This window comes from Planococcus citri, chromosome 5 (assembly GCF_950023065.1).
Source record: "Planococcus citri chromosome 5, ihPlaCitr1.1, whole genome shotgun sequence".
Lineage (NCBI taxonomy): Eukaryota > Metazoa > Arthropoda > Insecta > Hemiptera > Pseudococcidae > Planococcus > Planococcus citri.
The window spans coordinates 62,449,525-62,468,413 of record NC_088681.1 but is presented as its reverse complement, the minus strand read 5'-3'; the positions used below and the strand labels follow the sequence as shown (position 1 = coordinate 62,468,413).

General features: G+C 36.8%; 1 protein-coding gene across 1 annotated transcript in view; it reads left to right on the top strand.

Annotated features, from left to right (window-relative positions):
* LOC135849512 (G-protein coupled receptor dmsr-1-like) overlaps nucleotides 1-18,889 on the top strand; it is a 387,918-nt gene that overhangs the window by 243,590 nt on the left and 125,439 nt on the right. Inside the window, exon 4 of the mRNA XM_065369987.1 lies at nucleotides 15,285-18,492. Coding sequence (XP_065226059.1) covers nucleotides 15,285-16,062 — 778 coding nt within the window. The 3' untranslated portion in view covers nucleotides 16,063-18,492. The remainder of the gene's footprint in view (nucleotides 1-15,284; nucleotides 18,493-18,889) is intronic.

The window sequence follows — 18,889 nt, the reverse complement described above, 5'->3', positions numbered from 1 at the left end:
ATTTATGTAGGTACATTCGTAAAGTATTCGTTGAGCCAATTACAAGTAAGAGCTCGTTTTATTCAGACAGATGTTTTTTCTTTTAAATTGTGATTTCCTTTTTATGCGAGCTCATTTCTTTGGCCTCTATTTGAAAAAAATCATCAAAATTTAAAAAAAAATTGAATAGTTACGAACTTTTTGAGTTTTACGTTTTACTCTCTCTAAATTTGTTCGTAAGAATTACCTCCCTCCCCCCACCAAAAAAAATAAAAAAAATCTTTTCGAGAAGGTTGCGACGGAAATTCTAGCAGACTATCGAAGGAAAAGGTACCAGCAAAAAAATATGAGCAAAATCGGTGGAGGAGGAGAAGGAGTCGAAGACCCGGCTCTATTTTTTGATCAGTGCATTTGATAGGTACCTATAATATTATAGGTTTGGAGACAATGTGATGGTGTTAATAGAATTGCATACTCAGTTTGCCGTAAATACGTCGTTCTTATTTACGGCAAATCGAGTAGGCAACTTTTTCAGCATCTGTGCGATTTCTTGCAAAACTGCAAACCAGAAAGGCGCATACCATGAGCCAGTAGGTTGAACCTGAACAAAATCTCAATGTGTCTAACAGTCCTACACATCCTGAAAATCGTGTAGTTGTCCTGCTTTTCATTCAACAATTTTATCAATAAGTCGTGCTTTTTTCTCAATCAGACTTTTTATTTTCAATTTATTTTCCTTTTGTTTTTGTGAAATTCTTAAAAAACTTCGTTGTTTTTCACATCAGAGTGGTGAGAAAAAAATTTGTATGAAAAAATTCATCAAGTAGGTATCAGATGGAAAAATTCAAAAATTTTCAAATTTTCCGCCGTAAGTAGGTAAATATGTTTTTTATTTTTTTGAAAAGTTGAACAGGATGTCTAACGGTCACGAAGCTGCAAAAAAATCGCAAAATTCATCAAATTAACGAAATCTATCCAAATTAGGAATCTTCAAATTCTTGAAAAAATTGCATTTTCTAATTGCAAAAGTCTCGCTTTTTTTCAAATATTGCCCTAAAGTCACGCTTTGTTACCAAAAATCTCCAGAAAAAAAACCTTGCTTTCAAGCTAAACATGTCAAAGTCTCGGTTTTTTGTAACATTCTCCCCCCCCAAAAAAAAAGAAGTCCATTTTAAACGATAAGTTGATAAAAAAGTTTCACTTTTTCGACAAAAATTGCAGAAAAATAATAGGTATCCATTTTCGCCCATAGTCGGGGAGCCCATTTAAGGATAAATTCCCCCCCTCCGTTGATCCTTCGGGACAACTTTTTTCTGAACGGGGAAGTCCTAAGGAACATTTCTAACCCTTGTACTAAAAAAAAGTGGCCCTACTTACAAAATGGCGGCCATTTTGATTGGCAGGTCAGCCGAAATTGCAGATTTTGCGTTCCAACATAGGACTTGCACAAAATTTTTCAAACTGTACAAAGATAGATCGAAAGATCAAGCAAAAATTCATCACCTGTCAAAGTTTCAAGTGCTAAAGTGTGTTTTTCGATTTTTGGTGAATTTTTGAACATCAAATTTAGGCCAAAAATGAGAGAAAAAAATCAAAATTTCACCAAATTGACCGAGAAAGCTGAAATTTATTCTGCAAACTATTTTCAATACGCTACGAAGTCAACTGCAGGAGGATTTTGAGTCGATTTGCAGCCTCCGGCGACTTTTTGAAAATTCCTGGAGCCTCCATCAGGTTTTTGAAACTTTAAATTTTCACAAAATTTCATCAAATGGAGATGGAAAGCGAAAATTTACTCCACACTCCAATTTTAACACCCTCTGAAGACGACTTCAGGTGGGTTCAAATCATTTTGGAGCCCCCAGCGACTTTTTGAAAATTACTGGAGCCTCCAGTAGATTTTTGAAACTTGAAATTCCCGCAACATTTTACCAAATGGAGTTGGCAAGCTGAAATTTACTTTGCAAACTAATTTCAATACGATATGAAGTCGACTACATGGTGGTTTCAAATAGTTTTAAATGGTTTTGAAGCTTCCAGCTACTTTTTGGAAATTTCAATTTTCCAAAAAACAACATACGTCCTCTCAAAAAGTGGCTGGAGGCTCCAAAACGACTCGAAATCCACCTGCAGTTGACTTCGTAGCGTATTAAAACTAGTTTGCAGGATAAATTTCAGCTTTCCAACTCCATTTTGGGGAAATTTTGTGGGAATTTCGAGTTTCAAAAATCTGCTGGAGGCTTCAGAACTGCTCAATACGGGTTGAAACAGTTTCTAATCGATTTGGCATGTCTAAAATAGGATATATCCCAAATTTCAGCTTTCTTGGTCAATTTGGTAAAATTTTGATTTTTTTTCTCTCACTTTTGGCCTAATGATTTCTAAAAATTCACCAAAAATCGAAAAACGCACTTTAGCACTTGAAATTTTGACAGGTGATAAATTTTTGCTGGATCTTTCGATCTATCTATGTACAGTTTGAAAAATTTTGTGCAAGTCCTATGTTGGAACGCAAAATCTACAATTTCGGCTGACCTGTCAATCAAAATGGCCGCCATTTTGTAAGTAGGGCCACTTTTTTTCAAGTGCAAGAGCTAGAAATGTTCCTTTGACTCCCCCTTTAAGAAAAAAGTTGTCCCGAGGGATCGACGGGGGAAGGGGGGTGCAATTTATCCTAAAGTGGGCTCCCCGACTAAGTAATTTTCAAAAAGTTTTGTTTTTTGCCAAAATTATCGTTTCCATAAAATTGTCGGAAATCTCGTTTTTTTACGTAAAAATATCAAACAATGTTACTTTTTTTCAAAAAAATTGCTGAAAAGTTTCACTTTTTCGTCAAAAATTACCAAAATTGTCGTTTTTTTACGAAAAAATTCCAGAAAAATCATTTTATTCCAAGAATTGTTTTATTATTTGAAGGTGCTGATTGGGAGGAAGTTGGGATAAATTGGGAAGAATAATATGAGTGTACTTTGAAGACTTTTATTTTTAAAATTAGCTCGTAGACGAAGGAATAGAGAAGAGTTCTCGCTGCAATTTTTTACAATTTTTAGATGACCTTCCAATTTTTTTCCATTATGAAAAACTGAGCTTTCACTTATTTGAGATTTCACTTTCGATTTGTTCAAAGCTTGACTGCGGGGATCACACCACCAACCCTCTGGAGCTATACGATCGAAATGGTGGTCGTTATTTTTACTGCTAGACTGTTGAAAGGAACTCGTAAAACAATGTTGAACTCAATTGAAAAACCTCAGAAATCAAATTCATTCGTCTTGGTATGGGATAACTCCATTGATTTTCCCATTACTTCTTGAAGGGCAGGAGGGAGAGATGAAAATCATAATTTTACGTTCATGACGAGGGATAGAGGGGTAAGTGAGATGTTGAAAAACATCCTTGTTGGAAATTCAAAATCGTGAACGTTAATTGAAAAGAGAGAAGAGATAGGGGAGGGGAGGGGGAGGTTTGTCGTTGAAGTAAAATGAGCAGAAGCCCTGGTTATCTTCACGACTCGTATGAACCTATTTCAATTTCGTCGTCGTCGTTTCCTTATAAGCGGTAGGCCTGTTGGCCTGTCTGCTGCGGTGTGGAACCTGTTGAGGATGAGCCTGAGGTATCCGTGAGTTTCCTCCTTGGTCTCCCTCTGCTTCTCTTCCCCGTTGGTGTATATTGAAGGACCTGTTTTGGTGATCTTGTTTCCTCCATCCTTTTGACATGATTTCTCCAATCTTTCCTATACTGTTTTATCTTCTTCATGACTGGCTTCACTCCGAGATCTGCTGTTATTTTCTCAGATGGGACTCTGTCTCTGAGAGTCACCCCTGCCGTTCTCCTCATGAACTTCATCTCTGCTGCCGTTATTCTTCTTTTATCAGATTTCTTCAGTGCCCATACCTCGCTTCCATAAGTCATCATTGGTATTGCTAGGGTATTGTACACCTTCAATCTTGTTTCTTTTCACACCTTACTGCTTCTCAGGGTCCTATTTATCAGTTCTGTGACTCTCAGGAACTTTGAAAACTTTCCACCAACATCTACTTCTCCATGGTATGATATCGTGTTTCCCAGGTATTTGAAATTATTGACCTGTTCAATGATTTTTCCATTTATTACAATCTTGCTTCTTACTGGCTCATTTCCTTTGAAGGCCATTGTTTTTGTTTTCTCTGATGATATTCTCATAACATACTTTTCTGATGTCTTTGTTAAATTATACATTGATCCCTGTAGGTCATCTTCTGTTTCGGCTAGTACTGCTTGATCATCTGCGAATAATACAGTTGATATTTCTTGCCTTCTGTCTGTCTTGATTCCTTTTGGCTTTGTTTTCTGCCATTCTTTTACCATGTGATCCATATACATGTTGAATAAAACACAAGACAGTGGACATCTCTGGCGAACTCCTCTGTTTATTTCTGCTTGTTCTGAGAGTTTATTTCCAATTCGTACTCTTATTCTAGTGTTCTTATATATGCTGTTTATCACCTTTAGCATTTTATATGTTATCTCTTCATCTTTTAGGACTTCAAACAGTTTTTTTCTATTAACCCTATCATATGCTTTTTCCAGGTCTATAAAGCACATGTGCGTTTCTAGGTTGTATTCGATCCTTTTTTCCATCAGTAGTTTTACTGTATAACTCGCGTCAGTGCATGATCTTCCTTTTCTAAATCCGTTTTGACTTTCTGACAGCTTTTCTTCTGCATGCTCTGCCAGTCGTTTTGCCAGTATTTTCGCATATATTTTGTAGCAGGTGTTGAGTAGACTTATTCCTCGGTAGTTTTTCAGGTTTGACATATCGCCTTTCTTGAACAGTGGTATTACAATTGCTGTTTTGAAATCTTTAGGTACCTTTTCTTCTTGGTACATCCTATTTAGAAATTCCAGTAGTCTTCTTTTAAATTTGCCACTTGCATATTTGTACAATTCTGTTGGTATGCCATCTTCTCCTGGAGCTTTTGCATTTTTTGCCGTTTTCAAAGCTTCTTGTAGCTCTTTAAATGAAATTCTGTCCTCTGTTTCTCCAATTTCATCTTCTATCTTTGTAGCTTGTGCATTTTCATCCCTCCAGACTTCTTCAAAATATTCCTTTGCATCATTGATTTTAATCTTTGGCAAACCCACTCTTTCGTTAAAATTTGTGTCAATTCTCCTTATGATCTTGTACACCTTTGGCCGTAACTTGTATGTGTCATGCTCCAGGAATGTGATGAAATTTTCCCAGCTCTCTCTCTGTAATTTCCTGGACTTTCTCTTGACTTTTGCCGACTGTTTTCGATATTCTTCACCATCGACCTCGCTTTTTGTGCTCATGAATTTTCTAAATGCCTGTCTTTTCTTTTGTATGAGTTCTTGGATTTCGTTGTCCCAATTCTTTATTCTTTTTGCCCCAATTCTGCAAGGAACCATTCCTAAGCTTTCTTTTGCCGCCTTTGTCACAATGGATTTGATATTTTTCCATTCTTCTTCTATGTCCTGGCTTGTTGGTATCTCTTGACTAATGATGTTCATCAGTCTTTGGTACAGCCATTGGTTGGTTGGGTCATCCAGGGCTCTTGTGTTGATCTTCTTTTCATTTTTCCTGGCTGGTATTCTTGTTGTTTCCATTCTCATTACTTCTTGAACAAAATGATGGTCAGTGCCTATTTCTAGACCTCTGTATGTTCTTACATCCAAGAATTTCTTTGCGGCATTTTCATTGGCTATAAAATGGTCGATCATTGAGCTTTGTCCTCTTGTATTGCTCCATGTCATCTTGTGATCTTTCTTGTGTTGGTAGAATGTATTCATGATTCTTAGTCCGTTGAAGGTGCAAAAATCTATCAGTCTCTTCCCATTTGTATTCATTCCTTCTGTTCCATACATACCAGTTACTGTCTTTACTCGCTTATCTCCTACCTGAGCATTCAAGTCTCCTGCTATTACCAATTCATCTTCTGGATTTACTGCTTGTACTGCCCTCTGTAGTTGCTCGTAGAACTCTTCGCTTTGTTCCTCTCTTCCCTCTTCCGGTGCATATACTCCGATTATTGTAAGAAAGTCTTTTTTCAATCTCATCCTTGCTGATACAATTCTTTCATGCCATATGTTGTATGAGTCGATGTTTTCGCGGTGTTTATTATGTATGTGTAACATCACTCGGCCTGCAGCTCTGGTTTTCTTGTCGACTCCACTGTAGATAACGATGTAATTTCCATATTCGATTGTTCCACTTCATTTCTTCTTTGTTTCAGACATCACGGCAAAGTCTATATTTCTGCTGCTTAGAATTCCCTTTATTTCTGCCCTTGGCTGCATATCCTCTTACATTCCAGTTTCCGAATTTGAATTTTCTTTCGTTAGCGTGTGTTTTTATTTTAACCAGGGGTTCACCTCCGCCTGGGATCCCATAGTTCTATCTGTTTTCTGTTGTTTGTGAGTTTTGAGTAAGGTTGATTTTCGTCTGACTTGGTCACCAGCCATGCCAGATATATCACAGTGATAGGGCTGCTATCTAGGCCTCCGCGCTTGCCTGTTCCTCTTTTAGTCGCCTTTTATGACAGGCAGAGAGTACCATAAGGATATTCTTGACCCGTCCCTACACGGGGACCTATTTCAATTTACAAAATAAATTTTACCCCAGACATGGCAAAGTTTTGAACCAGAGCACAGTGCAAAAAAAACACCCTTGCCTTTCAACCCACCTCTGCTAAAACAATTTGATAGAACCTGCGTCGTCGAGCAATGTGGAAAATTAAACGTTTTATCGAATATACTGGAATCGTTGCAGCTCAGATGATAGGCGAAATTTATGCCGTAGAATAAATCCGTTCATAATGCGGCCCATTTCGCATTATTTTTTCTTAATAGCCTTTGATTTATGATTGCGTCGTCGTTGCGTTGTTTTTTTCACCCCCTCGGCCCTCATTTTCCTCACTCACTACCTCAACCTACATTAGTCGTCGGAATGGCAGGCCCAAAGACGAGGAATGTTGGCGATGAAATGTAAATTTTGGCCGAAAGATAAGCGAGCTCGAGTGAAGGTTCAGCTCGGCCCGTATTAAACTATCCCGCGTTAATTTCAATCACCTCTTCGGTGTTTTTTAAAAATTTACCTTCATCGTTTAAGTATTTATTCTGCTCGTTAATTCGAGACTGGTGTTTTTTGGTGCCGAGTTTCTCTCCTAAAAATTTATTCTTATATAAATTGTACGTAATATAAAAGAGCAATAAGTTAGCTTTCCGGCGTTTGTTTGTTTTTTTTTTCGTCTTGTACGACCCACTCTGTCGTCTTGAAATTGGTTGAACATTATGCCAAAAACACGACACCGCAGATTTTATTTGACGTTTCCGAGAGATTTGCCCTTCGGTGTAGCGTGGATATTATGAAAGAAACAAGACCGAGTTTTTATTTATTTTTTTTTACCCGATGCGTTGATTTAATTTCGTATTAAAAATAACTTTTTTTTTTCAGCAACGTGCCGTTTTTGAAAGGCCATAGCTAAATTCGTCCAGTCCGAAAGTATTAAAAATAAACGAATTAAATTGCAAATTGCCTATTTAAAAGTCAATCCGACGTTTAATATTCCGCTTCGATAGTTGGATAATTAAAAGCGCGCGAGCGGATTTTACCCGCCAACACACGCCGATATTTATCGGTAATTATTTGCCTTTTCACCGGCGAGGCTCGGCTCAGCTTCGCCGATGCTCAGAAGGCGAACCAACAGCTAAAGTAAATATGTGTACCTACTGTTGCGAAGAGATTTACGGTATTAAAAAACACCGAAATCCGCAATAAAGGGGGCAAGATGAGGCAGCAAAACGTAGAACGATGATTTTATCCTTGATACGGTGTGTTTACTCGAACGGTGTTTCAATATTCGAAACACCCTTTACCCCTTCGCTCGTCCCCTGCACTCATCTTTAAATTTCCTCGCTTTTCTGACCATGTGTTGGGATATATATTTTTTTTTTCATGGAAATGTTTCTCGATTTGATGATTTGTCAATATTTAATATGAAATCTTTTTTTAACCGAATATCGGGCGGATCTAGATGGATAAATTTGAAGCAATATTTAGTTACTGGGTTTTTTGTGTACGTACTCGTTAAAGTTATAAAAAAGTTTGGCTATAACGAGGCAAATTTTTCGTATACTTTCTGAATTTATTTTAATTGCTGAAACAGCGAATTATACCTGCTTAATTTTCTACGTCGTCGTGAAATTTACGTACTTGACGAAAAAGTCGAGAATTTTTCATTCCAAAAGCACTTTTTGATCGTGAGTTTTATATAAGTTATTACCGAACAAGTTTGCGCTGAATTTTCGCTCGAGCAGGAGAGAGGGTGTAGGGCTGAAGGTATAAGAAGATTGTAGCAAAGGTTTGCAAAAATTGATGAATTTACAGAATGAATAAAAATTGAAAAAAAGCCAGATAAGGAAGAAGTCAAGGCTGAGAAATGGTCGAAAATTTCGTCATTTGGAATTCAGCGGACACCTACACTTCAAAGTCTCTGCAGCTTTGTTCGACTTGTAGGTGATATCGCGAATTAATTTATTCAGTCTCTTAATGAGCCCTTGAACGGAACACCCAAACACATATCTATAATTTAGGTATACATTCTATAGGCATATAAAGTTACACCTCCAAAAATTCAATGTCATATTGAAATGTGCAAATATCTATAGGTAAGGATTTTCAAAACATGGCCATTTTCTGTATGATTATGAACGTAAATCTTCCCGTAAACAGATTCAGCTGGATTTATGTAATAAAATTTAAACATGAAAATACAAAACATTAGCAGGACTTTTGGTAGGACATTTTTCAAACACTACGATTTCTTTATTGGAGGGGACCGGGGAGGGGGGTGTAATATTTGCACTTCAAATTTTTCGCTTTTTTCAATGTCTTTTGAACATTCTAAGATTTTTTTGAAGGGGGGGGGAGTGCCAAAAACACCTTTACCATTTACATTTTTCATTGGCGAAGCATTCTACGTCACGACTTCTTTTGTGAGAGGAGAAGACTCATAAACTTGGGGAAATTTAACGATATTTTTACTGTGCCAATTTTTCATTTTTCAAAATTTTAAACCAGTTTTGAGCGTTTTTCATGAAATATCATCATACAAATCAGTATAATTATAAAAAGTTGGGCCAACTTTAAAAAGCGAAACGAGGCGTAACCTATTTTCGAAAAATTTTCTTCAGCACCGCCCCCCACCTCCCACCTCAATTTTTTATTGGAAAATTCTGACATGAAAACGTGTTGTTTGTGTTTCTTTTTTTCCTCTACTTATTCTGGTAGACCGGGCAAATAGCAGTTTTAAAAAAGCAAAAAATTGGCATATCAATTTTTTTCCTTTTAGCCCTCGCTTTTTTACGTCATTTTTGTATTCAAAAATTCCAAATTCGCAAATTTTCCAACGTTTTTCTGACTATTTTCTGAAAAAATACTTAGTTTGGCGTTTAACATTTTTTTCGGCATCAGAGTAGGGTGTAGAGGTCACTGAAAATTCAAAAAAATTATCCAAACACCTCACTTTTTGCCAAAATTTGAAAAAATTCTACCTGCTTTTTTGTGAAAAAATGTAAAAAAATCCATGTTTTGTCAAAATTGCCCAAAAAATACGGGTTTTAAACATTTTTTTTTCAAGAATTCCAAAAAATCGTGTTTTTTTACCTAAGCTGCTGGACACACTTTTTACTAACCAAAACTTCCAGAAAATATTTTTTTAAATCGCTTTCTTAATTTGGTTTTAGGTTTGTTTTTTTGTTGCGAAAAGTCTGTTTTTTTGGTGTAGAGCAGGAAAATAATGTAAAAAAGCGAGGGCGAAAAGGAAAAAATTGGCACATGGATTTTTTCTTCGGGAATGTGTTCAGATGAACCCTCTGAACTACGAAAAAAAACCACACCTTCTACCCCTGGAGCTAACTTTTTGAGGTGGCTAAAACCGGTTCCGATTCACGTTTTTTGCGATTTACTCCGAAAATATTAGGTTTACGATAAAAAGTACCATGACAAAAAAAGTTCACCTTCAAATTTTCGACAATTTGATACTACGCTCGATACCCATCCCTCAAGAGGGGTGTCTGAAAAAAGGGATGGAAAGAGTAGGTATTTCAAAAAAGGTCGGTTCAATAAATTGATCAAAGTTACCACTTTATATCATTCGTTTTCGCTCAAATTCTTTGTAAGTACAAAGTCTACTCGCTCAACTATTAATTACACCACCATTGATTGGTCTTCAATCCTCCGGGGGGGGGGGGGTAGGTTGGTGGGGGGTGCTTAATTTTTCAAGTAACACACAACTGAATCATGTATTTGAAAAACGAATCTGGACATGCGATATATCGAATATTGTGTTTTCGAGGTCGCTGAATACGAATACCAACTCATTTTTTGGGTCCAGTTCCTCAAAGCCCCTCTGGGCCCCAAAATAAAGGGGGTTAAAATTTTGAAAAATCGTGAAAAGTCGAGTGATATATCGAATGGTATGTTTCCGAGGTCGCTGAGTACGAATATGAACTTATTTTTTGGGTCCCACCCCCCAATGTCCTTCTGTGCCCCAACAAGGGGGCTAAAATTTCAAAAAATCATCAAAAAGTCGAGTGATATATCGATTGGTATGTTTTCGAGGTCGCTGAGTACGAATATGAACTTACTTTTTGGGTCCCACCCCCTAATGTCTCTATGTCCTCCCCCAAAAAAGGACCAAATTTCGAAAAATCATGAAAAGTCGAGTATTTTTATCTAGCCAAGCTTTTTTTGCGGGAAATTGTCGAGGGTGACCCCATGAATAATTTCTGAGAGTTACCACCCTGTACCCCTCTTGCTAATTTTTTTATGGGGGGCTGAACCCCCCCCCCCAATGGGGTTTTCGCAGATTTCTCCTCAGGGGTTGATTTTACGTCGAAAACAGTTCAGTACTTTTTTGTTCTACGTCAAATTTCCGATCTAGTGATATATCAACTGTCTTTCTATCCCCAAGGGGGGGGGGGTGCGGCTAGAACCATTTAAATGAGAGGGGTTTTCTGAAAAACACAAAAAAGCTATCGGCGTGTAAGAGGGGTGAAATGGCCCCCGAGAGCGTTCGGGTTGATACTAGCATGGAAGGTGGGTACCATCGAGAAACTACCACGCGAAAAATTTCAGATCCACACCACCTCCCCTTTTTGGGGAACCCCACTTTTTTGAAATTTCAATAACACAGTCCTCAGCCCCATTTCAACCGATTTTGAAAATTTTTCTGGAAGTTATGTATATCCTTAGTAGGTATACCCACAAAAATTTTCTACCCCCTCCCCTCATATTTACCCCTCAAAATGGCGTTTTTTTCTTTTTTTTATGCCTAGGTATTAACAACCAAGATTGCGAGGTACAATTTTGCAAACACGTTTTTTGGATGTATTTGTGACCCCAAGCATCATATATTATATTAAAAAATTTTGCTTTGGTGCGCCGTGGTGAAAACTTGGAATAATGTATATTAGGGGGGTGGGGGTGAAATGGGAACTTTGAAAAAAATAACTATTAATGAGTAGGGTATCGTTTTCATATGATTCGATACCGCTGAGCACGAATATGACCTCAGAGTTTGTGCTACACTCACCTAGCCCTCTCCAGACCCCCTCAACCCCCCTCAATTTTCACTATTTTTGAAATTTACCAAGCTATTTTGATGACATTGGTGTCGTTTTCGTATGAATTCAGATTTTCTACTGCAGTCACCTAGTTCTCTCCAGAGCCTTCACCCCCCTTAGTTTTTATTATTCTTCCATGCAATAATTCATACTATTGCAGAAAGGGTCACTAGCTTATCACTGTATTTTTTTCTGAAAAAACAATTTTAAGAGGCCTCATCCCTCCTTCACATGTCCGGGGGGGGGGGAGTTGGTGGACAAAATTTGTACGAAATTTGATGTACAACAAAATTACCGAGCTATTTCTAATGTGAAATCAATTCTCGAGGACGAATAATAAAAACTGAGGGGGGCTGAAGGCTCTGGAGAGAACTAGGTGACTGTAGTGGAATATCCGAAGTCATATTTGTGTCCAGCAGTATCGAACCATATGAAAACGACACCAATGTCATCAAAACGCATAGCTTGATTATTTCAAAAATAGTGAAAATTGAGGGTGAAAACGACACCAATGTCATCAAAATAGCTTGATAATTTCAAAAATAGTGAAAATTGATGGTGGTTGAGGGGGTCTGGAGAGGGCTAGGTGACTGTAGCACAAACTCTGAGGTCATATTCGTGCTCAGCGGTATCGAATCATATGAAAACGACATCAATGTCATCAAAATAACTTTATTTCAGAAATACTGAAAATTGAGGGGGTTGAGGGGCTCCGGAGAGGGCTAGGTGAGTGTAGCAGAAAATCTGAGGTCATATTCGTGCTCAGCGGTATCGAATCATATGAAAACGATACCCTACTCATTAATAGTTATTTTTTTCAAAGTTCCCATTTCACCCCCACCCCCTAATTATACATTATTCCAAGTTTTCACCACGGCGCACCAAAGCAAAATTTTTTAATATAGTATATGTGACGCAACGGGACAAAATCGACCTTCGGACCTAAAAAATTATTTTTCACTTTTTGACGGATTTTTGGTACTCGGACATTCAAAAATCATTTAAAACCACCCAGAAGTCCCTATGATTTGCATAGCTCCAAATACATGGTAATCCAGTCAAAAGTGTGCTCATTTTTTTGATTTTTTTGATTTTTTTTTTGATTTTTTCATTATTTCAACTTTTAAATCGATCTGGAGGCGAAACAAAGCGTTCTACGAGAAAAATACATCAATCAAAGTTGTAGAGAATTAAATTTCCAAAAACCTATAAGAGGTTTATTTTTCTCCTAAATGCATAGTTTTTCTGTTTTTCTCAAAAAACAAAAACCTCATGATGATTACCATAAAATTTCTGTTTTTTGAGAAAAACAGAAAAACTATGCATTTAGGAGAAAAATAAACCTCTTATAGGTTTTTGGAAATTTAATTCTCTACAACTTTGCTCGATGTATTTTTCTCGTAGAACGCTTTGTTTCGCCTCCAGATCGATTTCAAAATTGAAATAATGAAAAAATAAAATGAAAAATTGAAAAAATGAGCGCAATCACGACTGAGCCCCCTGTATCAATGTAAATAACCATTTTACCCAGTGATATTCACACCAAACAGGCAAGAAACGTTATCCAAGACTATGTTTAGCTCAGTTTAGCCGGAGAACCTGATTAGAACGCAAGCACTTCCGCTAAACGAGCAGAACTGGACTGAAAACTTTAACCCCCCATAACTCAAAAACTTGTTTTCGGCTCGAAGGTCGATTTTGTCGCGTTGCGTCACATATGATGTTTGGGGGCCACAAATACATCCAAAAAACGTGTTTGCAAAATTGTATCTCGCAATCTTGGTTGTTGATAGGCATAAAAAAATGAAAAAAACGCCATTTTAAGGGGTAAATATGAGGGGAGGGGGTTGAAAATTTTTGTGGGGATACCTACTAAGGATATACATAACTTCCAGAAAAATTTTCAAAATCGGTTGAAATGGGGCTGAGGACTGTGTTATTGAAATTTCAAAAAAGTGGGGTCTCCCAAAAAGGGGAGGTGGTGTGGATCTGAAATTTTTCGCGCGGTAGTTTCTCGATGGTAACCACCTTCCATGCTAGTATCAACCCGAACGCTCTCGGGGGCCATTTCACCCCTCTTACACGCCGATAGCTTTTTTGTGTTTTTTAGAAAACCCCTCTCATTTAAATGGTTCTAGCCCCACCCCCCCTTGGGGATAGAAGGACAGTTGATATATCACTAGATCGGAAATTTGACGTAGAACAAAAAAGTACTGAACTGTTTTCGACGTAAAATCAACCCCTGAGGAGAAATCTTTTTTTTTTGGGGGGGGGGGGTCAGCCCCCCATAAAAAATTAGCAAGAGGGGTACGGGGTGGTAACTCTCAGGAATTATTCATGGGGTCACTCTCGACAATTTCCCGCAAAAAAAGCTTGTCTAGGTAAAAATGTTTTTTAATGCGATTTTTCAGCTAATTACGACTTTTCACGATTTTTCAAAATTTTAACCCCCTTTTTGGGGCACAGAGGTGCTTTGAGGAACTGGACCCAAAAAATAAATTGGTATTCGTATTCAGTGACCTCGAAAACACAATATTCGATATATTGCATGTCCAGAATCGTTTTTCAAATACATGATTCAGTTGTGTGTTACTTGAAAAATTAAGCACCCCCCACCAACCCCCGTGGAGGATTGAATACCAATCAATGGTGGTGTAATTAATAGTTGAGCGAGTAGACTTTGTAAAAAAGATTTGAGCGAAAACGAATGATATAAAGTGGTAACTTTGATCAATTTAGAGCGTAGTATTCAAATTGTCGAGAATTTGAAGGGGAAGATTTTTTGTCATGGTAGGTACTTTTTATCGTAAACCTAATATTTTCGGAGTAAATCGCAAAAAACGTGAATCGGAACCGGTTTTAGCCCCCTGAAAAAGTAACTCCAGGGGTAGAAAGTGTGGTTTTTTTTGGTAGTTCAAGAGGTTTATCTGAACACATTCCCGAAGAAATAATTCATGTGCCAATTTTTTCCTTTTTAAATCCGCCATTTGCCCGCTCTAGTGATCAAAATTGCAAAAAAATCAGTTTTGATCGTTACTTTTTTCTGCCAAATTTGTAAAAAATTCAACTCTTTTGTAAAAATTGTAAAAAAGACCCATTTTGTATAAAATTTTCTGAAAAATTCTTCCTATTGTTAACATGAAGTAGTCAAAAAGTTATTTTTTTATTTATTTTTTTTTCGTCATAATGGCCTAGCTAGGTTTTACTTTTTGTTTGTCAAAATGGCAAAAGTCCTCAAAATTGAAGGAAAAAGTCGTTTTATTTATTTTTGTTTTGTTGAAATTACCTAAAAGTTTTGTGTTGTTACAAAAATTTCTAGAAATTCTTGCATAGATTTTTAAAAGTTTTTGGTGAGATGATGGGGGGGAGGAGGGTGGTCGTTGGAGTAATATCCATTCGAGAATCGAACTGAGAATTCAGTGATCTGGAAAAAAAACTTGATGAAATGAGAAAATAGTCATTTGAGGCGATGGCAGTTGGATAATTTATTCGTGAAATGGTCCCAGAATGCCAAAAACTGAAATACCTCGCTCTTTTCCCTTTCCCTCCCCTGCCATCAATTTCCCTACACAGACAATTTACTATAATTATATAATTCATCTATATCAGTAATCTTTCGCCCCGAAGTAGTGAACAAGTCACTCATAATTCTGGTATTTTTCTCTGTTTGTCTGGCGCAGGTATCCTCAACGAAACGTGAGCATATCATCGGACCGTAAATGCAATCGTTGCATAATGATCGCGTACCTGCTACCGTTCATCTTCTGTCTTCCGGCTTACCTGATATTCGACGTAACCGAACATCCTCGATTCAGCGTCACCGAAAGCGGCGAAAATCGCACCGAGAAAGAGTACGCTCTGGACTTCAGCGCTCTAGCGTTGAAAAACAACGAGATGTTTTTCTACCTGTACTTTTGGATATACTTTGTGATCATCAAGCTGGTACCGTGCGTCATACTGACCATAATCACGTGCTGGCTCATTCGTACGCTGAGGATAGCCTCCGAAAGGCGTAACATGCTGAAACGCAAGAGTTACCTGGCCCCCTCTCATACCACCATCACTTCGAACAATACGGTCGAAAATAGCGTCATACATAATCACGAGAATACCTCGCTATGCCCGAACGAGGTCGTCAGAAAGAAGAAACATCGCAGGATCGATCGCACCACCAATATATTGATCGCCGTGCTGTCTTTGTTTATACTTACGGAGCTTCCTCAAGGTATTCTGGGCCTGCTCAGTGTCGTCTGGGGTAAGAAGTTCTTCAAAACGTGCTACGACTCGTTGGGTGATCTCATGGATATCTTGGCGTTGTTCAATGGAGCCGTTAATTTCATTTTGTATTGTACGATGAGCAAGCAGTTCCGTAAGACGTTCGGGCAGCTGTTTAAACCTACACTGTTGACTAATCTCATACAAACGCAAGAAATCGAAATGGTTACGACTAATGTGTGAGATAGGACATTCGTCTGATGCTCGGGTGAAGTAAGTCTGCCGTCTGGGTCGAGTTGAGACCGAGGTGATTTTCAATCCGATTGTCGTGGTTTTGATGTGGGAGCTGGTGATGTGCGAATCAAAGTACAGTTCCTAAGGTCCTAGAGTCTGTCTTGAGAAGCTTGTCTTGTCAAATTGAGATTTGTAAAGGAGTAGCTGATGAGGATCTGTGCAGAAAAGATGACTATAAAATCTCCTGCTGATGATACTGCATGTAGAAATATCAAAGAAATTGAGGCCTCTAAGTAATGCTTAATATTTGAAAGATTTTAAGCTTAATTTTTGGAAAAATGACTCAAAAAATCGGTAGATCAAAAAGGGGTCGAGTTCCTGGAATAATTGGAGAATTTTTGAAAAGTTTTGCTCCGGTTTTGAGAGATGGGAGGCTATAGAGGCTTTTCGATGGAAAGAAGTAGTATTTTTGAGAGCTACATACAAAGAAGGGGTATAATTTGTGAACTTGAGATGGTTTTTTTGAAGTTTTGATTTCATTTTGAGGGAGGGTGCTGTAGGCCTTCCATTTGAGAGAATTTCTCGAGAAATTCAATGTTCTCGTAAAAATGTTTTTTGAGCATTTTTGGAGAATTTTAAGCCGAAAATTGGGTCATAATTTTCGGAGTATTTTTGAAAGTGTCAGGTGACTCATTTAAAGTGGAGTAGAATTTTGCTGGTAATTTGAATATTTCGTCGAAAATGTTTTTCAAGCATTTTTGACGAATTTTAGGACCCAAATTGAGTCGAGATTTTTTTTTGGGGGGGGGGGGGATTGAAAAAGGTGTCATTCGATCTATTGAAAAATGTTTGTTGAAATTTCAACGAAAAATCAAAAATTTCGATAAAAACTTTTTTCGAGCAGTTTTGAAATTTTTTGACCCCAAACATAAGTCTTGATTTTTAGGATCTTTGAAAAAATTGATTTTGAGGAAAAATGAATTTGGGTCAAGATTTTTGAGATTTTTGAAAATACAATCATTGCCTGTCAAAATGGGTTAAAATTTCGGCAGAAAATCGAAAATTTCTATGAAGACATTTTTTGAACAGTTTGGAAGCGTTTTGAGCCCAAAATTGGATCATGACTTTGGGGAGTTTTCTGAAAAGGTCTCATTTCGACCTATCAAAAGGGTATGCATTTTTGCGATAAATTCAAGAATTTCAACTAAAATATTTTTGGAGCATTTTTGAAGAATTTTGAGCTCAAATTGGATTAAAATTTTACGACATATACGACAGAAAAAAATGTTGAGCAATTTTTGAAGAATTTCGACCTCAATATGAAGTCTTGATTTTTGAAATTTTCAAACAAATTAATTTCGAGTAAAAATTAACTTGAGTCAAGATTTTTGAGATTTTTGAAAGCATCTCATTACCTGTCAAAATGGGTTAAAATTTCGGCTGAAAATCGAAAATTTTTATGAAGACATTTTTTGAGCGTTTTGAGCCCAAAATTGGATCATGACTTTGGGGAGTTTTCTGAAAAGGTGTCATTTCAACCTATCAAAAGCGTATGCATTTTTGCGATAAATTCAAGTATATTTCAACTAAAATATTTTTCGATCTTTGTTGTAGAATTTTGAGCTCAAACTGGATTAAAATTTTACGAAAATTTCAAACATATACGACAGAAAAAAATGTTGAGCAATTTTTGAAGAATTTAAACCTCAATAAATGAAGTCTTGATTTTTGGCATTTTCATACAAATTAATTTCGAGTAAAAATTAAATTGAGTCAAGATTTTTGACATTTTTGAAAGTATCATTCTACCTGTCAAAATGGGTTAAAATTTCGCCAGAAGATCAAAAATTTCTATGAAGACATTGTTTGAACAGTTTGGAAGCGTTTTGAGCCCAAAATTGGATCATGACTTTGGGGAGTTTTCTGAAAAGGTCTCATTTCAACCTATCAAAAGGGTATGAATTTTTGCGATAAATTCAAGTACATATGTATATTTCAACTGAAATATTTTTCGATCATTGTTGTAGAATTTTGAGCTCAAACTGGATTCAAATTTTACGAAAACTTCAAACATGTACAGCAGAAAAAAATGTTGAGCAATTTTTGAAGAATTTCAACCTCAGTATATGAAGTCATAATTTTTGGGATTTTTGAAAAAAGAAGTCATGCGATTGTGACCTATTAAAATAAGGGAAAATTTATGCAGAAAATTGAAATTTTTTATCAAGACTTCTTTTTAAGCAGTTTGAAAGAATTTTGAGCTCAACATTTAGGTCACATGATTTTTGGTATTTTTTCAAAAATGTCGTGTGACCTATCAAACTGAATTAAAATTTTGTGAAAATTTTGAAAATTACGACGAAAAAACAATTTGAGCATTTTGAAGAATTTTGACCTGAATATCGAACCGTTTTTTTTGGCGGGGGGGGGGGGGGGGGGGTATTTGAAAAAGGAGTCATGGGACCCTATCAAAATGGGAGGAAATTTTTGCAGAAAATCAAAAATTTGGATCAGGGCTTTTTTTGATCAGTTTAGAAGAATTTTGAGCTGAATATTGACTCATAATTTTTGTTAGTTTTTAAAAAGTGTCTTATAGCAATCTATGAAGTGAAGTTAAAATTTTGTGAGAATTTTGAAAGTTACGAAGAAAAAAAATTGAACATTTTGAAGGATTTTGACCTCGCAATATCGAATAATTTTTTTGGTGTTTTTCAAAATACGAGCCATTGAACTTATAAAAATGAGGGGAAATTTCTTGCAGCAAATTGAAAATTTGTATCAAAACTTTGTTTGAGTAGTTCGGAAGAATTTTGAGCCCAATGTCTAATGTTGAGTC